Here is a 17667-nt window from a genome sequence, read left to right on the forward strand (position 1 = left end):
TGGTAAAGAGAATGAATGGGCGTGCTAAACGCATATACCATTTATTTATTTTTTTATGTATGCGTGTTTTTATTAATAATAATATTAACTAAATAGTCTAATAATCCTTTTAAAACATTAAGAAGTTGACATGTGATTAATTTTCTTTCCTAATCTTATCCCTAATTATTTTTTCACATGTCATTATAGTTAAGAGGATTATTACAATTATATTAGGTTCATAGTTTTTTATTTTTGAACTTTAGATCCTTATCGTTGATCGAGACTTTTATAGTATTGCTTAACAATGTTAACTATAACAAATGTCTTCACCGAATCTATATTGTTTAATGTATGTCGGTTGTAACTTGTAAGGTCAACTTGAACGGCCTAAACATATGAATTGTTGTGAACCAAAGTTTACGCAATCAATTTTGATTATATGGTAATGTTAGTTTTGACCTCGTGTAAACACAAACAAATAGTAACATTTTATATTATTAACCATTACTTATAAATTTTTTTAACGTTCGTATCACGGGATGGCTAGCCGTTACATCCATACGGGCAGGCAGTCACTAACGACCGACCCACGAAGTCAGGGATCACATGGGGGAAAACCCACCACTTTAACCGCTACAGAAGGCACGGTGTTAAAATGGAAGTAAAACATCGTCTGCTCATACTTAAACCCTGGTCTCCCAGCATCTAAGCATCATTGCAGGATTTCAGAATGCCGGTTTTTAACCCATTGGCTATCCGTTACTTATAATGATATTGCATTTATTATGTTGGTTTAACGGCATATTAAACCATTTCCCGTTCAATCCATATACACATTCTTATATTTTTTTTAATAGCTTGGTTCAAGTGGATATTTCGGTAATATAAGGAGGCCCGAATAACTAATAGTCATGGGTTCAATTTTCATCGAAAAGTTTTTTTATGTTTATGATTTACTCCTAAGTCCTAACATGTTTGATTTATTCTCGAATTGAATGATGTAAATATTAACTTGTAATGTCTTTGACTTTGATCAATCTAAGTTGTTACAAATGGCAAGTCTTTAATTTGACACGTATCATGATTGTGGTTTTCTAAGTTGACAGTTGTTTAATACGAGTTTTATCTTACGAGATGTCACGATGGATAATGGAAACTACTACCTCAACAATACATGTTTAGTACAAGACAAGTAAATAAATAATCAGTTTTACATGTCGGAGGTCTTGAGTTCGAGACATAGAGATAACATTTGAAAGAATTTCACAATTAAGTCTTTCAGTGAATAAGGTTTGAGTCCTGCAGATGGGCAGGGTTTATCCCAATTAAATGTCATACTTTCGGACGGTTTAATTAGGAGTTTCTCCTCCTACTAGGTATTGAGTGTGAGGAGGCTCTCTAGCGCGGACCCGATTAAGACAACGTAAGCTGAATCCCCTTGTTGCAAGCAAATGATCCACATCTTTAAAATAATAATAATAATTGTTTTTCTAAATTATTCACATAGATATATAAAACCTATAAACGGAAAAACCATTGGGTTAATAGCCCAGTGGCCAGTCGTTCCCTACAAAGTCGGGCCCCACCATGTTTACCCTTACACAATCATGGGGCTCAGGTTCGAGTCTCTTGGCCTGCAAGCATGAGGATTTATTCCATTGTGATGGTATTTGGTAGAGGGGTTTCAATGGAATACGGATTGTGCGGTCTGTACGTATCGGAACCATGACGGTTTCTGGGGATCGAAGTGTTCCTTCCAATTTACACCTTTTACATAACCTATAAACGGAAAAGACTTTTTTTTGCTTGGGTATATGGAATTACAAAATTTTCGACCGGATATATAAACTCTGACTAAGATATTTCTGTGATCATTTAATCATTTCGAACCACTACTAAGATATTCACCTATAAAATATCAAATATCACATGTTTTGTGAAAAAATATATTACGCCTAACCACTAAATATGAATCTGTATACACTTTTGTCTCCATATTTATGCGATAAATTGATAGTAGATTTTTTAAGAAGTCTTAGTTTCATTCTAAACATTGGTGTCGGGGTACGAGTAAAATAATAAAAGAAATGTCCAAAATCAATCATCTTATAAATGGGAAACGGCAGACCATTTAGAAAGAAATTGGGCTGCAGATAACCAATTGAAAGCCCAATGAGTTAAGCTGTATGGCCTATATATAAACCTGCAATATTGTTTATCATTTTCTTGCCTTCTCACTTTTAAGCCCAGTAGTATTATATATTTACGGCCTTACGGGCTTCTGTAACGTAAGGTTCACAATTTCACATTAATCTTCGATCATATATTCATATTGTAGAATGTCGATATTAGATTCAATATTAATTATACTTTTCTTTATTCATTTGGTTAAACATACCTTCTTCTACAATAGCTGATTTAATAATCTGTTTAACTTATTACAATTTATAATTTACAATTTATGGATATGAAAAACATATTTGACATGTCCTTTGAAATGCTTAAGCTACCCTTTTTACATGTTGTATCGTTGCTCTTACCAGCAGAGGTGGTATCAGAAAAAAATTCCAAAGGGGGCAAACTTAGAAAAATTATGAAAAATAATCTAAAAGGAGGCAAAATGTTAAAAACCTATAGAAATTCTTTAAAAATTTATGAAAAATTTAAAAATACATGCCAAAATTCAAATTTAGAGGGGGGCATTGGACCCCCTTGCCCCCCCTTTAGTACCGCCACTGCTCACCAGTCGCCATTTTTCTCCCACATTGCTCGTAACCTGTACTTTAAAGACTTTTTAGTAAATCACTAAAATGATTATTCACCTTTTAGGCTGTTTTTAGGTTATATGTTAGATGATGATTTGCAATAAAACAAATAAAATAACAAGAATAAAAGTTCATTTAAATATATTGATAGTTATATTCATGAAAGGTTATAATTTTCTTTTTCTTTTTTTACTTTACCTATTATATTTCATATACATTTACACACTGTCTTCAAAGAAGCTCAAACACAAAAATTTTCGTTGTAAACCCTAAAAGGCAATAGGGTGAGTAAACCAGTGAAGAAAGGTCATGATAAGAGAAGTTATAAAACAGCCTGCAAAGTTAATCACAATGAACATTAGATTCAACCCTTCTTTAATACAGTAGTATATATGTACCGTATTTATTTTCATGTTTGTATTTTTAATCCGACATGTTCCTTTTTTCCTCACCTAAATGAAATTATCGAGTCACGGTCTCAAAGACCCTAGTAACGATTAATCTTGAATCTTCTTAAATCCGCTGGTGTATATGGGTAATTTGAAAAATAAAGATATCTTAAAACTCTCATTTAAGATACAATAAGGCCCCATGATGATGTATGTGTTGGTGTGTAACATATCGTTAAGTTGTTCACTAACAACCTATCCATATCATAGTTTGGCTCTTTCTTTTTCCAACTTGATGACTTAGGAGAGAAAAAAAATCATACAATGTGTATGATTGTAGTCTGTAGACATCAAGTGGATTAAAGTAGGGTTGGGGGACATAGCTTTAAAAACTAAATTGACAATTCGCTTTTGTATTCATCTCTTTGTTTAGTTATTATATTAGGTCGGATGTGATAATAAAGTTTACAATATGATTTAAATTAGCCGACTTATAAATATAATCAACAAAAAGTATACTTTTAAAATATCACCAGCTTAGTACCCGCACAATGTGGCGGCGTTAGTGGGCACGGCGGTCTAATATTGTCGGTGACGGTATTATTTCTGGTAGTGGCGGTGTCAAGTCTCAAATGGTGTAGGTTGATGTAAAGGTGATAGTGGAATATTTAAAAAGATAAGGGCTTAAAGTGTTAATTATTAAAATAAATGTAAATGATAATTCAAAGACATAATTTAATAAAAATAAAAATGCCCTTTTGGGGAATAGAGACAGAGATAGATATAATTGACATTGTTCAACAAAAACATTCTTTTAAGTATCTTAGAACCCGTTTAGGATGTGAAAATAAGGATGCGTTTGAGAGTATCTATGACCTAGTGACGTTTCACAAGCGGAAAAATGTAGCATTATTATTGACAATTTGACATTGCGTGCAATAGCATTAAAGAAATAAATCAATCGTGTGTTCAACCTATGTTTAAGAGATCATGCATACAAAAATTATTAATTAATATTAATATATTAAACATAGCCAAGTCAAATTTTATATATATATATATATATAGGGTAATGTTATTTTAAAAACCCTAAAAAGGCAAGAACCTTTAAGAACCCTTTTTAAATTCAAATTATTCACTATATGATTGCTTACACATGTTCAAATGGTTATATAATTGTTTAAAAATGTTCATATAACCATCTATATACATTTGATCATCACCAATCTCATGAAAATATTATTTTACAAAAATACTTGCATACATATGATCGATCTGCATACATGTGATCATAACGTTATTCGTGCATATGTGATCATAAAATTCATGTCTCCAAAAATTGCATAATGGATGATAATCTATGTTTCTACATAATTGTAAAATATAAAATTTCATCTAAACAATTCAAAAACAATCAAAAAACAATTATCATGTAAACAATAATTAAGGATTAAGCTTGATTTTAAAAAGTTCTTGCCTTTTTACAAGTTCTCAAAATAACTTTTCAATATATATATATATATATAATTTATTTTACTTCTCTTCTAAACTATACAAATGCTTAAAGGTAAAGAGTAAAGACTTTATCTAATATTATCTTATAAAGCATTTTACCTTTTTTTTATAAAAAAAATATGATTTGAACTACCAAAAATTCTCCTATTTTTTATTCACTAATTTAAACATCTATACCTAATATATCTATAATAACCTTAAATCTTAACCACTCATTTTTTTCGTTTTCCTCAAATCTCAACCAGTTATTTTATCTCTTTCATCCATAAATGATTTTATTTCTCTAATTTATTCAAAAAAATTTATCTCAAAAGCCGTATATCAATAAATTATAAAAATTGTATGGGTGTTCTTAAAATTTCATGCTCTTTAATTAGAGATGTCATTCAATATATCTTCGACGAATTTTTAAATCCGATGGCGGAGCCCGTACGGCTAAGGCATTTGGCTATCATATTATATGACTTGACATATCACCTCCACCATCTCAACGCTGCAACGCGCAGACACTATCTCTCGTAAAAACAAATAACCATATTTTTAAATGATCTCGCATAGATAGGTTAGTATATTACCTCTTCAACTAATTTATGTCGACTTGTTTTCCGATAAATAATCAATGATCAATCCAAGGAAAACTTATTTCATCCCATAAATGTCTCTACTTTATACATCACCACAAAATTTGGAAAATAACTTATCAGTTATCACTATTCATCGTGCATCCGCATACACAACTCTAGTGCTCTTAGATATATCAGTCTATTCAAATAATAATCTGTTATACATAATCCAATAATAAATTAAGTGTATTATCTTATCATGAAACAGGAATCTTTACGTAATTTGTATAAAAAAAACTAATTTAAAATACAGTAGAACCTCTATAATTTAATACTCGATAAAATAATAACCTCGATAAAACTAATAATTTGTCCGGTCCCAACTTAGGACCAGTACAAAATTAGATCTCAATCAATAAAATAATAAGATAATAAATTTTTTGAAATCTCAATGTAAATATATTAGTCCTAATAAAACTATAAATTAATAATTACTTACATATTTTAAAATTCTAACATTGTCTAGCAAAAATGAATCTATAGATTGTTTTTTTTTTTTTGAACTTGGAATCTATATTGAGTTCATCTTTAAATTTTCTCATTGCATTCAAGAGTTGAGGCATTGTTTTCTTGTATTGTAACAAAAAGTTGTGAGGTGTTGTAGCCGATAATTATTTGAGAGTTTTTGATATTGTAGTTTGACTAACTTTCTGATCGAAAGTTTTGTCACCCCACTACACCAAATCTTGTTAAGTACACCCTTGATGATTTCTTTTATACTTGCATAACAATTCCCTTTGTTGATTGCTCATGGTTGATTTCTTTACACCTTTTAGTTTATAACCCATAGTTTATGTGATTTTAAAATTTATCCTTTGACATATTATAATGAAAAATCTAAAATTATGTACATTGAAATATCTATCTTTAACTTAAAACAATGCACTTGACAAGTTCATTTAATTTAATGTGTGAACATAAATTGAAAATGAAAATTAAAAAGGGAATTTTTGAAGGTCATACATGGACATCTTTAAATTAATAATTTATTAATTTATCGATATAGTAATATCTCGATAAATTTATAAAAAAAACCTCGGTCCCAACATTATTAATTTATAGAGGTTTTATTGTAACAACGAAATATCAAACAAAGACAAACAATATGACCCATATCATTATATTTAGAGATATGATATGTCCTTGTGTGCTAACTCACTTTGATCGATATACGAATAAGTGAACCCATTCACAGCGACGTACTCCGGCCGCTACTAAGCCTGTCTCTTAGTGTCGGCTACACCCACGTACGAACTTAACAAATATAAACCGATATGGCGATATTAACTTATTCAATAAAAACTTTTTATAGTTACCAAATTTGATTTTTTTTATAGTTAACAAATATAAACCAATATGGCGATATGTGACAAACAATACATCTTATCATCAATGTATATGTATATGTTAACTTATTCGATAAAAACTTTTTATAGTTACCAAGTTTGATTTTTTTTTAGACACTTTATATATATATTTCACTTAATAACATTTCTTTTTTTTAGACATTTCTTCTTTGTCAGAATTATGTATAGTACTAGTCGGGTCACCGATAACCGTCTGTATTCAACGATGCTTGATTAGTCATTTTTATTCATGACTTCTTTTATTTTCTTAAACTAGATTATTGTCCCGCATAATACGCGAGAGATTATATTTAATTAATGACATATTATCGTTTCATAATATCGTAAATTGACAAACATAGATAAAAGATTTTAAAATTGACTAATTAATAATATGATGCAAAAGTTGTAAATTAATATCTTGCTCAAGTGAGTTAACTTATAAATAAACAAAATTTCACTAAACAATATTACATTTACAATCAATGTTGAGATATGTCTCTATATTACTATATACAGAAAAGAAAAAACATGAAATTTCATGACTTTATCTTTACTACATTATAAAACATTTGTTCTCTACAAAATTTTGAACTTTTCACCAATGTACACCCACTAATGCATAATGTACAATACATCTATATACATCTCAATCACTCATTTTTCACTTTTCTCAATTCTCAACCACTCATTTATCTCTCTCTTCCACTAAGTAGTTAATTACTAAAATAGCGGTGTAGCGGTCAAGGTCTGATATATGATATATTGGTTATAGCGGTGAGATGTAGCGGTAATTAAAATATTATGCAATAAATATATATATAATACTTAATATTTAATAAAAATGTCAGTTAATACTTTATACTTAATAGAAATATCAAAAGTCAAGCTTAAAAATGTCAATATTTGAAACATTAGTGTTAATACTTGCAAAATTTAGTGTTTCTTTCAAGTTTGGAAAAAAAAAACGATATAGCACCGCTATTTTACCACTATTTGGACCGCTATAGCACCGATATTGGTAAAATGCGTCGATAATAGCTGGACCGCTATTTTGACTGCTATTTTGCTTGAGGACCGCTGACCATTATAGCACCAATATGGCACTGCTATAGCAACACTATTGATGACATAGCTCCTCCATAAATCATTTTATTCCTCTGAATCATTCAAAATATTTTATCTCAAAAATCGTATAGCGATAAATTATAAAATTTATATGGGTCTTCTTAGAGATGTCATTCGTTATATTTTCAGCGAATTTTTAAATCTGAGGGCGGAGCCAGTATGGCTAAAGCATTTGGCTATCACACTCTATGATATATCACCTCCTATGAATTATCACACATTGTGACCTATCACCTGTGCCATCTTATTTTTTTCACCTCTATTTAAGAATTAAATTTCAAAAGTTCTTTCTTAAACTTTTAGCGTTAAAAAGTCTACTATATGTGCTCATAGTTACTTTTTTTTAAAAAAAATTGAAAAAAAAACTGCTATAGCACCGCTATTTTACCATTCTTTGGACCGACATAGCACCGATATTGGTAAAATAGCGCCGATAATAGCAGGACCGCTACTTGACCACTATTTTGCTTGAGGATCGTTAATCGCTATAGCACCACTATTGATAACATAGCTCCTTCATAAATCATGTTATTTCTCTGACTAATTCAAAATATTTTATCTCAAAAATCGTACATCGATAAATTATAAAAATTATATGGGTTTTCTTATAGATGTCATTCGTTATAATTTCGGCGAATTTTTAAATCAGAAGGCGGAGCCCGTATGGCTAAAACATTTGACTATCACACTCTATGATATATCACCTTATATGACCTATCACCCCTGTCATCTTATCTTTTCACCTCTATTTAAGAATTCAATTTTGAAAGTTCTTTCTTAAGTTTTTAGGCTCAAAAAGTCTACCATATGTGTTCATAGTTAAATTTTTTTAAAAAATTTGAAAGTAATTTTATATCAAATATATTGAGATTTGTAGATTTTGTATTTATTGTTAAATTTATAGAATTTTAGAATTTTGAATGGTACTATATTAAATGTCATTAACCTCCTATGTATTTGATAAAACATGTATTAATAAAAACCTTAAAAACTTCAAATAAATTTTTATTTAATAAATTTTCAAAGCTCCAAGTGTGAAAAATTAGCAAAACCTTTTTTTTTTCGTATTGGGTTAAGGGGAAAAAGAAAGTCCAAAAACTTTGGTTTTATTTTGGTGAAGTCGACTTCATAAAAAAAAGTAAATAAAATATTAAGTTGAATATACAACTTCTTATTTTGGTATTGGGCGAAGTCGGCGGCAAAAAAAAGTAAAAATAAAATATTAAGTTAAGTATACTAAGATTTAATTATAGAAACTATAAGAGATAATGTTGTGTTTTTTCAATGATAAATTTGGTAAGGATACAATTATTTTGATCTAAGGGTTGTAATTAAAAGTTTAAACTCATCTAACGGTTCTTGTTTATCCATAAAAGAATTTAGGTCCTTATTATATATATATTGGTAGATGCCTTACTTGATTTTTTTTTAAAAACATTTATTTTAATTTTAACTGTAAATATTTTTGTTTGTATTATATAACACATGATAAAAAAAATTAAAAAATTTCTTTTAACTTTAACTGTAAATATTTTTATTTGTATTATATAACACATGATTAAAAATATATAAATGCATTAAGTTTTAAATACTATATATTTTTGATATAATTTTCATCAACGACTATATAGTACAAACATCCATTTATTTAGTCACAAATAACCTAGTAAAAAATCAAAAGAAAATATTTAAAATGATATTCTACAACTTTTTTTTTTGAAAGGACGGAATCATTTGCTCTCAACAGGGGATCTAGTTTACGTTGTCTTAACCGGGTCCGCGTTAGAGAGCTCCTTCACCCTCAATACCTAGTAGGAGGAGAACCTCCCAACTAAACCGTCTAAAGGCACATCATTTAATTGGGATAAAACTTTGTCTCCTCTGCAGGCCTCAAACCTGCTTCACTGGAGAACTTTGTGAAAAGTCCTTAAAATGTTTTTACCATGTTTCGAACTCAAGACCTCCAGCATGTAAAGTTGGTGCTTAACCATTAAGCTATAATGGGAAGTACGATATTCTACAACTAATTGAAAAAAAATAAATGTCAAATATAGAAAGCTTATGCATGAATGCATGATATATATTTTGCCGTTAAACATGTTATGCGTTTTCACCCGTTCCGACAAAAGTCGTCGGTCAACGAATAGACAATAGTATCATACTATCATGGCATATATGACTTTTTTGCTCGTAATATAGCTAAGAAAATATAGAGAATAACTTTTATCGAACACAATTTATTTTTAATTTTTTTTGAAATTTAAATAAAATGTCAACAAATCACTAGTAATAAACATTATTAGAAGAAATTTGTAAATATCAAAGAGGACCGAGTGCTTCACATATCAAATGGTTTGTGCTTCACATTGATAGTTAGTGGTTGTGGTACTAATCCTAATTATGACTTTTTAATTTATTATTTATTACTCCGTATTTATAAATTAGATGCATGCCTACAATTGAGGTTGTTGATTAGATGATGATTTATCAAGTCCTAGTAACGTACATAATGTCACGTAAGAACAAAGTGACGTAGTGAGTAAAAATGTAAAAGTACTCATCATCATTTGGAGTTAAAAAATTATAGAGAGAGAGAGATTAATCATGATAAGTGACTGTTCATTTATAGACGAAGCTCTCTCTTTATCATCTCGCGTCAGATGAAACAAAGGATGAGTCATTTTTCCTTCTCGCGAATCAGTGAAATATATTTGTCGATGGACTTTCACAAATCGCATAGCAGTACACTATCATAAAAAGCATTCAGGATGATCACTTCATACTTTGGTACTAAGAACATTAATATAATCCAAATGATTAAAAAAATCATACATGCGGGCCCATACTTTATACTTTATATGCTAATAAAAATAAACATTTGCATTAATCGTATTCAGACTTTTCATTTACGTAAACGATTTCAATATATGTTATTTAAAATAATAATTTGACTATATTTAGTGTACATATCAATATGTTTCAATTGAAATCCTTTAAGAAAAATATGTATTATATTTAAAAATATGGTCTTATTAGTTTGTATCGACTCAAGCTTTTCTAAAAAATAACAAACTTAAATATCTAATTTTTATTACTTTAACTAATAAATTACAATGTTTTATATGAATTACAATCCATATTTTAGAAGACTTTCACTCTTTAACTTTATTAATACAAAACACTAACTTACCAAAGCTATATAATAATAATAATAATAATAATAATAATAATAATAAATAAAGAAATCAACAAATCAAATGAATAGTGATCACTACAACGCTAGCAAAATACTGTATTTGTTTTTTACTACTCGATATATATACATGGCACAGCCGCCATACAAGACTTCTTGCTCCACGTGGACGTCAAGTCTTCCTAAACATAGTAAACGCCGTTAAAACACCATCATTAATTAGCAACCAACACAACCAGACGAAAAGTTTATAGTTGGATAAGGTGATAACGGCGGCACCTCAAATATCCCTTCACCGTTACCGTCACTAAAATCCCAACAAGCTGCTGCCCAACATGACGGCGTTAACGGCACAACACCATTTTCCGTCTTAACGCCGTCAAATTCCGGCTCAACTTTAGGCCTTTTAACATCCTCTACTACTTCTGTCTTTACAGCTACCCTTTTCTGGCCGGTACTCTTCACCGCCGGCGGTGTTTCCGTCGAACACCCAATTTCCAAGGGGAAGTTCAATATAGCTTTGCTACCACGAAGCTTAAATGCGGCTCGGTCGTATGCTTTTGCGGCCTCTAGGGCCGTGTCATATGTCCCGAGCCACACCCTAGTTCCTTTTTTGTTTGGGTCACGGATTTCAGCCGCGAACTTGCCCCATGGGCGTTGTCTCACTCCTCTATAGTGTTTAGCTGGTGCAACCGTTTTCTCCCCAACAACTGGTGGTGGAAACGGAATGCTAATATTTAAAGAACATTTGCGTTCTTTAATACTAGTACTATTATTTTTAATAATATTAGTATTACTAGTACTATTATTTTTAATAATATTAGTATTACTAATACTATTATTATTCTTACTATTATAATTGTTGCTGACACTATTGGTATTCTGACCAGAGTTTAGAGTGTCAGCAACAGAATATTGTGAAGAAAAGGATGACGAGGAATATGTAGGAGAATTTTTTCGGTCATTTTGAAGATCGTTTTCGGGAAGGAGAGGGTATGTTTGAAGGAATAATTGATCATCGATGAGAAGGTGTTGTCGAATAAGGTCTAGAGTTGAATATTCATCAATAGAAGCCATTATATTATGTTGTTGTAATTTGAGAAGTCTTTTGAGTTTGAAGTGGAGAATAAAGAATGGTTGAAGGGATTTATATACAAGCGATAAATGAATGATTAAGGGAGTTGAAATTTAAATTCAAAGAGATAAAACGGTGGGGATCTATCGACTGAGTGAGCCAGGGAGGTTCGAGGACAGGGGTACGAAACATCCGTGATTTTCATAGGAACTTTAGATTTCTACTTCTTGGACTTTTGAGTGCCGCTTTTTAGTTTTAACTTTTTAACTACTAAAGTACTAGTTTCCAAAAAATATTAGTCATTTATTGGATAAGAATAAAAGGAATAGTAGTTACACTAATTATTTTTATAATCATATCTATTCATTAGCTATTGTTTTTTAATCTATCTACACATTAGCTATTTTTTAAGGCTAAGTAAAAATAATGTAGTAATAATGTCAATAGGTTAGTGGCTCATTGGTAAGGTCTTTGACATTGAAGAAATACATCAGGTTCAAATCCCACTTCCTATATTTGTATGAGTGGATTATTATGGGGATTTTTCGAGAGTCCTGAGCTCATTGGTAAGGTCTTTGACATTGGAGAAATACATCAGGTTCAAATCCCACTTCCTACATTTGTATGAGTGGATTATTATGGGGATTTTTCGAGAGTCCTGAGTTTCATCTCAGGAATGCGTGATTCGAGCTATGCATACTGTTCAATTGGATGTCACGGTGGTGTCTCAAATGCTAACTAACTATTAACAATTAACTCGTTGTTCAAAAAAATATATATAAAAAAAAGAGTTTATAATAGTTACAACTTAAAAAAAGTATGTTTAATGAAAGTTTTGCACTTAATTAAAACCCAATAGTATTTTTGAGAGTGTATGGGTAGTCGTATGTAAACAACTTTATCACTATATAAGATAGAAAAAACGACCTCTAGCATCTAGATTACGAAGAGTAAGAATATAATCGAACATTAACTTCTGTGTTTTGAAATCATGGATTTTGCACTTACAAATGTATATCTACAAATAAACTAAAACACGATTGATATATTTTTGAAACAACACGTGGCGTTATTCCTTATCGACAGATGTCCTTTTAATTTTCCTTTATTTTATTAAATAGTTTTTTAATTGTATATAGATTTAATTTCTTTATTAGACTTAAAATTAAACTTTAATTCTAGGCTTATAGATACAATTACATTATAACTTTATTTGATTGATCTTTTTATCATTGATAAAATTGTTTTTTTTTTCTCAAATTTTCAACTTCTATTGCTTATATTTAGAGATAATAAGTTATTAATATGAAAACTTACAAAATTTGAGTTTACGATTCGAAATCACAAGGGTATTTGCCGTCATCAACTATGCTTACAAGTTCCGATTTTGCGTGATTGTAAAAATTTAAGGTAAATCCAAAACTTTAACTAAATATATATTATATTTCTCAATATTGTTTATTATAGTTTAGTTTCGATCATCAGTTTACTTTAACCACATTTTATTTCATACTCACTAATCATGTATGTGGCATATTCGAATTTATTTATGATACAGACTATATAGCTACCATATATCATACTGGTATTAGGACTACTGATCAATAATTATAATGAAAGTGTAAAAGTTTATAGTCATCGATCAAAGTGGAAATTTTTTTTTTCTCACTTATAAATTTGAAGTTTCAGAATTTAAATTGAAGATCTAACAATCTGTCTAAACTCCAAACTATTAATATGATTTAGTAGTGCACTAGTGCTATTTAAACCTTGTTTTATGACATATGTTTAAGTACGATGTATACTCAAAGTAGTGGCGAATATAGATAAATGCAAAACCATAGCAGTCAATAATCTATTGTAGTTAATTTTATAAACAAGTTTTTGGTTGTTTGATTATGTTTGAGTCAGGGTGATATATAATATGAACAATACATAGAGTGTATGATATTTCAAGATTAGTTACAAAGAACAATGTTATCTATCATTTTCAATTATTGTACAAATCTAAGGGGTATTTAAATGTTTCTCAAATACTAAATCACGTAAATCTTTTTTATAAAGTTTTGAAAGTGCAAACACAAAAATACTAAATTGTTTTTGAGTGTAATGCAATTTGGCAAATCATAGATAAAATTTCTTATCGTATTATTATATTAAATTTTTGTTGTTATTACATACTTTTAAGAACACGGATTAATTACTTAGCTACGTACTTTGCTTTTGCATGGTTATTTTGTTATTTATTTTCTTGTATTTAGTCTAAACAGTATTTTAATTGTGATTTTTTTAAGTTAAAAAGCTTAAGAGAATTTGACTTTATTGATTCTAACTTGTCGTTTAATACAATACATGTTCTAGTTTGGCTTTGCTACCTATACCAGTTGGTTAATTCAAGTACGTATCCCATCATCCCAGCCAACTGTTTTCTATCTGTTTAGGGGTGTTTGTCATTGCGTTTACAAAATAAATTTTGCGTTTTTAAAATAGATTATGCGTTTTCAAAAATGCGTTTTGAAAAAACATCTATGTACATGCTTTTCAAAAACTGCATTTTCATAGCAAATAATCATTTTTTCACACAAACACTTTTTCAGATTATTTACATTTTACAAACGTAATAATCAAATAATCACTTTAAATCGTAAACTCAAACACCCTCTTAATCTATATTTAATAGATTATTGATTAACTTTAAGTATTCTAGAGTTTAGACTTTAGTATGACCATATTACCCACCATTATTATTTCCAATTTTAAACATTTTAATCTAGGATGAAGATTCCCTCAAGTTATAATATTAATGAAATAATTACAACATAAATCATTCAACTCTTAAATAACCACACTAATTCTTTTTCCATCAATTAATTTTACATTCACCTTACATCGTAACTGTCGCCCATTGACGCCACCACTATCAGTGTCGTCACACCGTCATTGCTACCACCATCGCCGCTGCATTACGCAGGTAATTTTAGATGTGGAGTATCATATTTAATTAGTCACATTAATTATTTATATAAAAAAAATAAGTAACTGCTCAGTGCCGCCTTCCGCGGGTTGTGAGCCCCAATACCTCGACGATGTATGGGGGAGGTTAGGATGTAGGCAGACCTTACCTTTACCTAAGTAGAGAGGTTGCTTTCAGTTTCTACCTAAATGGTAGAAAAGGCCCTCCAACCTTTGCATGGGATGAGGATCGAACCCATGATCTCTGTCTCTAGAGGTAAGGGTGTTTACCACTGATCCAACCATGCTGCTTACATTAATTATTTATACCCGCATTCAATTTGACACACATATATATGAATATATGAGAATAAATTCCCTCAAGTTATCCTTACATTGTATGAAAATTATGTGTCACTTAAGTTGGGGAAATAACTTAAGGAAATCTCCTCCCATCTTTTATAATGATATCAGTAACTATATGAGTGAAACACCAAAATATTATATTTAGTGTTTAGCTAATCATAGTCCTTATGATTATTGTTAACACGTATGAAAGGTATAAAAGAAAAGTGACTCATAATATTGTTTTTCATGGGTTATATCTTTCAATACTATGTCCGACGATGCATACGGAAAATTGAGATGTAAAGAGTTTTATATCTATTTATGATGGAATGGTTGTTTCCTAGGTTTATATTTTAGATTAAAAAAAAAAACAAAACTGTTGGTATTGCAATAAGTAAGGAACGAACATAATATTAGGATGCGGTTGATTTTATGTAGGAGCATTTTCCAGGCGTATTACGGATAACTAATGGTGATAATCTTGAGGGTTAATATTGTTGGGTTTTGATCATTTGAAAACTAAAATTTTCGTGAAAACTAAAAAACTGTCAAAACACACTGTGATCTGAATTTAACACAATGTGTTTTTAATATGTTTTGCGAAAACACATTGTGTTAAGTTCATATCACAGTGTGTTTGAACAATTTTTTAATTTACAATGTAATCAAAAACTCACCATGATTTAAAACTTAACACAACATATTTTAGGTTACACAATAAAAAAATACATTGTGTTTTATAAAAACACATTATGTAGTGTGTTTTGGTCAGTTTTTTAGTTTTCACAAAAAATTTAATTTTCAAATGAATATTTCACTAATATTGTTATCCACAAATTTAACGAAACATTCTTGATATTATAAGAATGTTTTTTTTTTTTTTTTCCGTATGATAAAAAAGTAATTAAAAAGATATGGTGCGATAACAAAAGGGCACAATATGGTCCCTATGCCAGCAAATAATCCAAAGGTTTGGACTTCCGACAATCATTTATACAAGTTGCAACACAAACGCCCAAGTTGTTTCCAATGGTCCCATACTCCCGTTTCATTCAATGTGTCTTGTTTTTTCAGTTTATTTTTAATATTTTCATGTGGTGATATACTGATATGTATACTTATAATGAATAAATAATTATACTTACATATTCTATATGAATTAAAATATAGGGGTTTCAATAACCAAACTTACATACATAACAAACATATGTTCACATTCCTTATATAATAAATAGGTTATTGGATTTAATTTGTAAATACCTAAGGAACTTGTATAAATACAAGCATAATACATGCGCGTTGCGGCAGAATTTTATAATCATCTTTTTGGATGAATACATTGGTTACATAGTGTAATTTCAATACAACAAAGTTGTGATTTTATTTGTCTGCTATTTTGTTTTAGAAGTGACAATTTGTTATAAGAGTATATATGGTATTTTAGTTTTATAGTGTGTGGAGAGACATTTTGAAAACCATAAATATGTTAAAAGAGGTTTTTGTGAAAAATATATGCTTAATTTTTTAATTTAATTCTTTTGATAAGGAGTTAAAAAAAATATCTACTAGGTTGTCTTAAGAGAAAAATGTAATAAAAATTTGTCTGATACTTATCAGAATATACGTCTATACACTCTTTTCCAATCAATATGGGCATATGGCCATAGCCCATAAGATTTGTTAAATTATGTATTTATCTTGAGTTTGACTTGCTATACATTATTTTCTTTCTCAACAAGTATCTACCAATAAACTAAAACATGATTCAGATTTTCTTAAAACAACACATAGCTTAATCCTTGATCGATACATGTCATTAAATTTATTTAATTAATTAAATTAGCTTTTTTAATTATATATAGATTTAATTTTCTTATTAGACTTAGAATTAAACTATAACTCTTAGCTTATAGATACAAAACACATTATAACCTTATTTGATTGATCGTTTTCCTATTAATAAAATTTTCTGTTTTTCTTTCTTAATTTTTCAACTCATATTAATTATATCACTACTACATTATAAAGCATTTGTTCCCTCCATTTTTTCAACTTTACAAGTGAAACCCTAAAATACTCATATCACTTATTGATAATACCCTTAATAAATCTCAACCACTCATTTTTCTCTCTCATCCTTAAATTTCTCTAATTTATTGAAAAATTTTTATCTCAAAAATCGTAAATCGATAAATTATAACAATTATATGCATGGGTGTTCTTAAAATTTCATGCTCTTTCATTAGAGATGTCATTCGATATATTTTCGATGAATTTTTAAATCCGATGGTGGAGCCCGTACGACTAAGGCATTTGGCTATCACACTCTATGATATATCACAACCTATGAC

At 29.5% G+C, this 17667-nt stretch overlaps 1 protein-coding gene across 1 annotated transcript; it reads right to left on the reverse strand.

Moving 5' to 3' along the window:
• Positions 1-10954: 10954 nt before the first annotated feature.
• Positions 10955-12233, reverse strand: LOC122588399 (ethylene-responsive transcription factor 5-like). Its single transcript, XM_043760503.1, has 2 exons — positions 11751-12233; positions 10955-11717 (listed from the first exon to the last, which is right to left on the reverse strand). The coding sequence occupies exons 1-2, from the start codon at positions 12016-12018 to the stop codon at positions 11161-11163; spliced, it is 825 nt and encodes a 274-aa protein (XP_043616438.1). The 5' UTR covers positions 12019-12233; the 3' UTR covers positions 10955-11160.
• Between the last annotated feature and the right edge of the window lie 5434 nt (positions 12234-17667).

Source organism: Erigeron canadensis, chromosome 2, assembly GCF_010389155.1.
Source record: "Erigeron canadensis isolate Cc75 chromosome 2, C_canadensis_v1, whole genome shotgun sequence".
Classification (NCBI taxonomy): domain Eukaryota; kingdom Viridiplantae; phylum Streptophyta; class Magnoliopsida; order Asterales; family Asteraceae; genus Erigeron; species Erigeron canadensis.